We start from the raw sequence: 9743 nt of genomic DNA on the forward strand, positions 1-9743 counted from the left end.
AATTTTTTAAATAGAAAATTAAAATAAAAAATGTTTTGTTTTCCTGTATAAATAAATTAACAAATGAACATGTAGTTTTAATCAATTAAAGCTTCGTGAAAACATTATTTTCGATATTATTCATTTCGTAAAATATTTATTAAATGTTTTTTGAAAGATTTTTATACGATTGAATTGATTGAATTTTATATTTTTATTTCCCTTATTATGTTTTAGCTTTTAATTACGTTTTCTTATTCTTACCATTTTATTGTAACATATTGATAAGAAATTTATTTTAAATACTTTTACATATCATATTTATTTTAATCATTATACTATTAATTTAAATATTTTTATATACCATATTTATTTTAATCATTATACTATTTATAATTTTTCTATTTTTAATATTTTTATATTACATTTATTTTCACAATTGTACTATTATATCTTAATTGCTATACTAATTAGCAAGAATACTATATGTTTAGAAGAAAATAAATCATGCTTAATTTACTTAAAGTTTGGTAAAGAATTTAATGCGTGTTAAGTTTAACAATCAAATATACTATATTAAAAGTACTAACTAAATAATAAAATTATAAGAATATAGTACCAGTGCATGGAAGGAATTTTTAATATCGGTTATTTTGGATATATATATTTCTATTCAACAATGGAAACATGTCCAAACGAGATAGAAAAAAAATGAATTTTTAACTTATATTCTCCATTTTTTATTTTCTATTATTGTGAGCTTTTTCTCCAATTTTTTATTCATCATCTTTATCTCTCGACTGAGAACCCAGTTCACCTCACAAAAATCAATTTTTGTAAAAATCTTAATCCAATAAAAAATTCAATCTACAAAATTCAGGACAACAAAAAATCTTAATATACAAAAATTAAGGAGTGTCAAAGAAAAACAAGAACTCAAATGTAAGAAAACAAATATAATGGGAAGGAAAGAAAACAAAGTAATTGTTTACTCGACTTTGAACAACAGCGACAACTCGAGTTCAACGAGGTTCTCAGTAACAAAAAAGGAAGGAAGAAGAGAAAAAAGAAAAGCAACTTCTACATAAACAAAATGTTCGATGGGATAAAGATTTTTTTTCTTTCTAAGACGTTTGATTTTGGGATAAAGAGATCCATAAGACGATGAACATGCAACAGCAAAGAAGGAAGCACAATGGAAGTCCCAGACAAAGAAATTTTATTTTAGATGAAACATAACATCGTACATTCACCGAAACTTCGTACAACCCCAGATGTCCAAACCTTAGACGGGTCGCACATACTAAAGACTTCATTTTAGAGGCCTTCAATGTAGTTGACCCCGGTGTTCTTCAGCCAAACATTTCCTTGAATAAGCTGTGTTACCGTGAACTTGCTAGCTTCTGCTGCACTTGTGATGATATGGTAACCAGGCCACTTCACTCTCTTGCTGGTACCAGCACCTGCTCCTTTGTTCATGTACTCCCCATAATACAACGTGTTCAAAAAGTCCTTACTATCGGCATTCCACTCTGCCCATCCTGTTGGGTCAACATGACTCTCTATTGTGGACTGCATCACAACGGTTCTCGAGTACTTCTTCCATGGCCGGCCTAGGAAAGTCTTGATGGACCCTACCACAGGCTTCAGATCCGAACTTGGTATTATGTTACATTGTTGAATCGAAGTTCCTGTGTTCTGGTTTGGATCTTCCCGTCCCTGGGCTGTCACCATGTTGTTCTGGTTACTCATGGGCTTTCTGGCCGCAATGTTGCACTTTTGAAACACAACCGCTGCATTTCCAAATATAAAATCAACGGTGCCAGTGATATAGGAGTCTCTGTAAAACTGCCTGTTAGAGTGGGCATAGAGAGTGTCTTGGAAGGCATCGATGCGGCATCGGTTTATGACGGATCGATCCGCACCTACTCGAAGAGCCACTGCTTGGTGCTTCTGTGGACCTGCAGTGTTCTGGAACCATATGTCTTGACCTATAAATCCATCCCCCACAGCAGCTGCAAACCCATGCTACTACTTAGTTTCAATTTTTACAATTAAAGCCTTGGAAAATAATAGTTTAATGCATATAAACATTCCATTGAGTAGAATAAATTGGGAAAGGTTCATACCTACAGTGGCGGACTTAAACGTGGTCGTTCCGTCAATATAATTCAAGCTGCCAGTAATTATAGTTACATCCTTACCATCTCCAACCAGCATCACGTTCGTCTTCTTACTACTGATTTCAACATTCTCTTCATATGTTCCCTTTTTCACGTAAATAACATACCTTGTCTTCCCGTTATCAGGTGCAGATGCCACAGCCTGAGCCACAGTCTTAAACTTGCCACTCCCGTCCTTGGCCACGACAACGTTGGCATTGATGTTCAAAGCACTGGACTCCAAAAGCTTCCTATCCTTGCTGCTCAACCATGAGGGAAACTCCCCGTTCGGTGGTTCATCAATGATTGGTTCAACCCTCTGAGGCAAAACAGCAAGGAACATGGCCAGAATGGTTTTCGCTCTGGATTTCAAGTTCTCGAGTTCATCCTGCATAAGGGTTCTAGCTGTCCCCTCTAACCCATCCAAACAAGTTGCATGGTTAGTGAGCACGCTACTTAGCCATGTGTGTGCATCCTGCTGTGACTCATCGGTTTCTTTTGTTAGAGTCACCATCGAATCCCAAACTCTGTTGATGGATAAGTCCATTAGCTCCACACAGTCGTTCAAAGCTGCTTCCTCTCGGGGATCGTTAATCCTGAGTTTGATGGAACTGGCTGTGTTCATAACTCTCTGAATGTGTGAGGTGGATTTCATTAAGAAAGAGTGGAACAAATTCAAGTTGTAGTCTTTTGTGGTGGTCAAGATGGGATCTTGAGCCACTTCTGAGACATGTGCTAAGCATGATGGATTATCAAGTGCATGGCGACAGAGATGTTGAAGAGGGGACTGGTTAAGGAAGGAACTGGATTTGATGAGATAGGAACCAACAAAGGCTGATGAACATATGACAGCAGCTACAGAAAAGACTAAACAGATTGTTTTGGAAATAGAATTTCGAGGCTTGTCTAGCAAAGATTGTTGGATAGCCATATTTCTAAGTATACCACTGACTTGTTTTGGCTATGCATCATTGCCCTTGTATATATAGGCCGAAATAACTTTGTCAGATAAAATATAAGTGGTTATAAATTGATTGATGCTGTAATTTTTTGTAATATATTCATTTTACAATTTAAAATAATAATATTTTAATTGTATTTGTTTTACTTTGTAACTTGAAACTATATTATATACTATTATATTTGATAAAGATTTCATGTTGATTAAGTTAAATTATAGTGTACATTAAGTATAAATTATTTAAAGTTAATTTAGAATAAATTAAAGTAATCCAAGTTAAAGATAGAAAGAAAGAGTAATGACATTTTAAGACTACAATAAGTCTAGATAATAAAATGATATTCACTATTTTTTCTTACTTTTCTTTTTTCTTAATTTACCTCTTTTATGACCTCTTAGACTAGGTGTATCAATATCAGAGCAATAATATTTTGGGAGTACTGTGATTGTTAAAAAGAAAGATAATTTTTATATTTTATGAGAAAAAGAAAACGAATGAAATAATAGATGTTATTTAATTGTATATATTTATTGGAGTGTGAAAATATCATTTCAAAAAGAATAATATTATGACACGTTTTTCTTGCCTTTGTAGGTTATGTGTGAATTTGACAAGATGTTTTGTCCCTGTAAATCTCTCTCATCCTTCCACGTAGTCACACTAAATCACGCGCGCTTTGGTTATATACACATTGACACTTCTGTTTATGCATTACACATTTTTTAAGGTGATATATGTTCACATTTATTTGATTTTGTATGAGTAAAATGATTTTGAAAAATATATTTTTATACTTGTAAAATAAAAAACAAAATAAATAATAAAAAATAATATCAAATAAATATAAATTTTTGTTGGTGTCAAAAGTATTATTACTTTTCATATTTAGTAACAATTACAAATAAAAACATAAAAGAGACACAGTGTTGATAATATATAAAATTATATATATTAGAAAAGAAAAGTATATAACACATTAGTTTCTTTCTTAATGAGAAATCATTTATCTTATTCGAAAGATAAGAAAATAAATTATTTTAAGTTGATAAATATTATTTTTGTTTTAATAAAAACAAGGTAAAAGAAATAGATGAAATTGTTTATGATTAATGTAATGGGTAGGAAATTGTGTACAATGAAAATTTAATTGGATACCTTGTAACACTAATTAATTGAGGTAAAAAACCATCAAGACAAATGACAGAAAATTAGAACAGTTCCCTTGTTCAGTAATTATAAATTTGTTGTTATTTTATTTTAATTTACACATGTATTTTTAAATGAAATAATATTGTTTATGAGATGGACATTAGATATAAGACTTTCTTAAAAAATATTTCAATTGCAATTTGTCTCTTTGGTGAAAACCAGGTATTTTACTACACTAACATTTTATTTATTTGTCTTTATTAATTTGATAATATGATTAATTTTAAAACTAATTTGATTTCAAGAATTGAGATTAATTTCAACAAGAATAAAAAAAATTCAATGTCATAAATATAGAATTAAAATTAAGAAAGATAATAGAAAAATGATATTGTGAATTCATTTAATATATTATTAAAGTAAAATATATAAAAAAAAATAAAAAAAGGTATAATAAAAGATAATGTGGAATGAATATAACAAATTTCCCTATCAAAATAAGATTACAAAAATATTATAATATTTTAATGAATAATGATACTTTGATAATATCTTTTTTATAATATTTTAATATAATTTAGGTGTGATTGTTCAGAACTTTTTAAAGCTTTTGGTACTTTCAATAATAATATAAAGAAAAACTCTCCAAATAATTATTTTATTTAAACATATTTATATTAATTTATTATAAGCTGCCGACTATTGCATGTGCATTCTGTACCTTTTTCACTTCCATAATTGTGTTACTAGGAAAAAGATATCCCAAGTGTGGTCACTGTATGAATTTCGTTTTCCATTATTTGCATGAGTCATAATTAGAGTTGCACATTAGGTTATCCACTCATTGAACGGAATAACTTTGTAATTGTCATTATTACTCAAATAGCTTTAATTATTATTTTGGTTCTTATATTTTCTATTTGAATTAATTTTAGTATTAATTTATATTTTAGTTTAATTGAGTTTTATTATGTATTAAACTTATTTAATATTAATTATTTTTTAAAATTAATCTTAATATTATTTAAAATGTAATCGTGAGTAGATAAATTTAATTAATAATTTATTTTTTATATTTTTTACTTAATTAAATTCTTATATATTTTATACAAAGACGCGAATATAATATGAAATTTTATTTATTAATATCCTCCGTAGATTTTTAGAATAAATTTATAAATTCATCTTCAACAATATAGTAAACAAAAAAACTAAAATCTTGAATTTATAAAATCTAAAAGAATCAATTTTAGTTATAAGAAACAATTTCAATAAAATTATGTCATAGAAAAAGATATAAACGAAAGCCCAATATTCCAACATAGGTGAAAACGACAGAAAACAACATAACCTTAAAAACAGAGTCATTGTATATTATCTATAATTAATAATTAAACTTTTATTTCTAATAAATGATTTAATTTTTAAATCAATTTAATAGTAAAAAGTAAAATACAAAATAATGTATAAAAATTAATGTAATGATTGATAATTTTAAGTATTTTGTTTGAATTATATAACTAAGAATTAAATCAATTATGGATAATAAAAAATCACAAAAATAGTAAAAAATCTAAAAATTCAGTTCAGAACCTCAGGAAAAAAATTCTAGCATTTTAATATGAAAACAAAGTCAAAATTCGGCTATCGGGGGATAAAATTCTCACCTTTTTAAAAATCATGTTATAGTGTAATAAAGGTGTACATAATGTCATCTTAGTAAATAAAAAAAAAAGAGGAACAGAGAAAAAATTTCTGGATTGTGGGTGGGAGAAGAAAAACAAGGAGTGCAAAAGTAAAATTGTGTTTTTGAGCCGATAGTAAGGAGTCTTATCCTTTTTTTTTCTCTGCATTTTTCTTAAATTAAGATTTCACCATATTGCCCTTGTAAATTTATAATAAAATATGAGAAGTTAATCTAGATGAGGTATAGAATTTTAAATAGGTTTTGGATTGTATGATACCAAATATATTATTGAATCCAGAAATATATTTTGAATTGAATATTTCAAAACATATTATTGAGTAATTTAAAATACACTTCCAAATCTAATGACACACTCAGCTATATAATATAAACATAACTAATAAAAAACCAATAAAAAGAATGTAAAAAATTCATTTCATTCATATCTTCTTTCTTTATTTATTTTCTCTTTTTTTTGTTATTTCTACGTGTTGGAGTCGGAAGCCACGATAGTTCAAAAAAGAAAAGAAAAATCTTAGAGCGTGAGAGTCTATGCAAAAAAAAAAAAAACAAGAAGCACACAATTTCAAACACAAAGAGATAAAGTCTAAAAAACATAAACTCGTGATATAATAATATAAAAAAGAAAAGTGATTTGAATTTGTGTTTCATTATGTAGTAAAGATAAATATATATACCTAAGAGTATGATTTAAAATAGAAATGTAATTATACACAACATAATTAAAAAAATATTTAATAATCTAATTACATAAAATTAATTGACTTTATTTCAAAAAAATAATTTAGATTTTATCAAATATATATGTGTGTGTGTGTATATATATTGAACGTATTTAGTATTACTCTTAGAATTTTTTTAATATAGCATTAGATGTTTTCTTTTTAACAATATATCATAAGCTACATGAAATATTATAAGAGTTTATTTTATAAATTGGAGAATTTTTGGAAGACATTGATAATAATTTATTATTGTTAAATATAATTTTGTTTCTTTGGTTTCATCTGCTTGAAATAATGGTCAACTACATACATACACTTTCACACAGTGTTTCCTTTTCTATTATGCACCAAAAGACTAAAAGTTGATAATGTATCTTAGCATGATTATGATCCGGTGTGTCTCTTCCATGATATCAAACTAAATCCAATGTTTCTTAATTACTTTGTGCATTTAATAAATTCATTTCACATATTTTTTTAAAATGAAACATTTTCAGTATTTAATCAGTAACCTATTTAGTTAAGAATAAGGTGTTTATCTAGATGTGATGATGTGATGACATTCTATGTCCAGTGTTGAAAAAAAAAATTGTTTTCAAACAATTAATTAATACCTGTTTTTTTAGCGAAACAAATGAAAGTTAGTCTAACGGAAATTACTTAATATTTTTTTAGCAGATTCTTTATTACATTTTCAAACACGTGTCAGCAGCAGTAGAGACAACCATGGTAAGCATCCTTTTTCTTAATTTCCTCAGAAATGAAAACCAAACTCATGAGAGACAGATAGAAGCATTTAGAGACCTTCAATGAAGTTGACCCCAGTGTTCTTCAACCAAACATTTCCTTGGATGAGTTGTGTTACTGTGAATTTGCTGGCTTCTGCTGCGCTTGTGATGATATGGTAACCAGGCCAATTCACTCTCTTGCTGGTTCCAGCACCTGCTCCACTGTTCATGTACTCTCCATAATACAACGTTTGCAAAAAGTCCTTGCTCTGGGCATCCCACTCTGCCCATCCCGTTGGGTCAATATGGCTGTCTATCGACGACTGCATCACAACAGTCCTCGAATACTTCTTCCAAGGACGACCCAGATAAGTTTTGATGGAACCCACAACAGGTTTAAGATCTGAACTCGGTGTTAGGTTACATTGTTGAATTGACGTTCCTGTATTTTGGTTTGGATCTTCTCTTCCTTGAGCCGTCACCATATTCTTTTGGTTGCTCATGGGCTTTCGGGCCACCAGGTTACACTTTTGGAACACAACAGCGGCATTTCCGAAAATGAAGTCAATGGTGCCAGTGATGACAGAGTCTCTGTAAAACTGCCTGTTCGAGTGTGCGTAGAGAGTGTCCTGAAAGGCATCTATGCGACAACGGTTTATCACAGATTGGTCGGCGCCTACACGAAGAGCCACCGCTTGGTGTTTTGCCGCTCCCGCTGTGTTCTGAAACCATATATCTTGACCAATAAATCCATCACCCACGGCAGCTGCAAAACCCGTATAACTATACGTGGTTAGTGTTCGAAAATTCAAGATGTCCTATACTCATCTGTGTCTTATTGTGATTCAGATCTTTGATCATTCAATCAAAATGGTAACTTCACTTATTCAGGAATACAAACATAATTAGGTCAAACATAACAGAGAAACTGGAAATATACGGGGAAGACAGTACATACCAACGGTGGCACTGTTAAAGGTTGTAGTTCCGTCGATGAAATTCAAGCTTCCGGTGATTATAGTTGCATCCATACCGTCACCGACGAGCATGACGTTTTTCTTCTTCTTACCAATTTCAACGTGTTCTTTATATGTTCCCTTTTTCACATAAATGACGTACCTTGTATTGCCGTTGTCCGGTGCGGATGCCACAGCCTCAGTGACAGTCTTAAACTTGCCACTCCCATCCTGAGCCACCACGACATTGGCCTTGACGTCCCCAACCCCACTCTCCAAAAGCCTCCGATCCCTGATGCTGACCCACGAGGGAAAGTCCCCATTCAGGGGTTCGTCAATTATCTGTTCAACCTTCGGTGGCAAAACCGTCTCAACAAGAATCGCCAGAGCGGTTCTTGACCTAGATTTCAAGTCCTCAAGTTCATCCTCCATAACACTGCGAGCAGCACCCTCTAATCCATCCAAGCAAGTTGCATGATTAGTTAGCACGCTACTCAGCCACGTGTGTGCATCTTGATGCGACTCGGTGGTTTGCTTTGTCAGTGCTAACATGGAGTTCCAAACTCTGTCAAAGGACAACTCCATCAGATCCACACAATCCTTCAAAGCTGCTTCCTCTCTCGGATTGTTGACCCTGAATCTGATAGCGTTGGTTTCGCCCATGGCTTTCTCAATATGTGAGGCGTGTTTTTTCAGGAACGATTTGAGCAAATCGAACTTGTGGCGTTTTGTTGCGGTGAACGTGTGAGTTTGGGTTACTTCTGAGATATGTGCCAAGCAGGATGTAGTATCAAGTGCGTGATGACAGACATGGTTAAGGGAGGAATCGTTGAAGACTGAGGATGGTTTGAAGATATAAGAAGCAAGAAAAGCTGATGAACTCAGAACTGCAATTACAGAAAGGAGTAAGCAGATAGTTTTGGAAACGGACTTTTTAGGCTTCTCTAACAGAGATTGTTGGGTAGCCATCTCACTGCCTCTTCGTGATCCTTTAGTTTGCCTCCTTCTCCTTTATATAGCCCTAAATTTCTTACACGAGGATATATTCAATAATAAAAAATAAAAAGTTTTTGTGGAAAAGTTTACTTTTTTACAATAAAATTATAAATAGCTGTCATCAACGATATCTTTTTTTATTAACAACACGAATCCAAATTATTTTATCAATGTTTTCCATTAATTTAATGATAGTGCGAACTTTTTTAATTGCATAGATAGATATTTGTTAAGATTAAGTTTATATATAAGTTTAAATAATTAAGCTCCGAATTATGGCATGTGACAGGAAATAATTTTTAAAAGAAAAGTATGGCAAGTGGAGCCACTTTAGTTGCAGGAGACATAATAAGAGGCAATGGATGTTTTGTAGAAGAC

The 9743-nt window shown here is 31.2% G+C and overlaps 2 protein-coding genes across 2 annotated transcripts; both read right to left on the reverse strand.

Moving 5' to 3' along the window:
* Window positions 1–1181: 1181 nt before the first annotated feature.
* Window positions 1182–3089, reverse strand: LOC108319917 (pectinesterase). The gene is made up of 2 exons (XM_017551223.2): window positions 2109–3089; window positions 1182–1994 (listed from the first exon to the last, which is right to left on the reverse strand). Exons 1-2 carry the CDS (start codon window positions 3070–3072, stop codon window positions 1297–1299), a joined length of 1662 nt encoding a protein of 553 aa, XP_017406712.2. The 5' UTR covers window positions 3073–3089; the 3' UTR covers window positions 1182–1296.
* Window positions 3090–7326: 4237 nt separating this feature from the next.
* Window positions 7327–9373, reverse strand: LOC108319943 (pectinesterase-like). Its single transcript, XM_052869238.1, has 2 exons — window positions 8372–9373; window positions 7327–8179 (listed from the first exon to the last, which is right to left on the reverse strand). The coding sequence occupies exons 1-2, from the start codon at window positions 9336–9338 to the stop codon at window positions 7482–7484; spliced, it is 1665 nt and encodes a 554-aa protein (XP_052725198.1). The 5' UTR covers window positions 9339–9373; the 3' UTR covers window positions 7327–7481.
* Window positions 9374–9743: the final 370 nt, after the last annotated feature.

Source organism: Vigna angularis, chromosome 10, assembly GCF_016808095.1.
Source record: "Vigna angularis cultivar LongXiaoDou No.4 chromosome 10, ASM1680809v1, whole genome shotgun sequence".
NCBI classification, from domain to species: domain Eukaryota; kingdom Viridiplantae; phylum Streptophyta; class Magnoliopsida; order Fabales; family Fabaceae; genus Vigna; species Vigna angularis.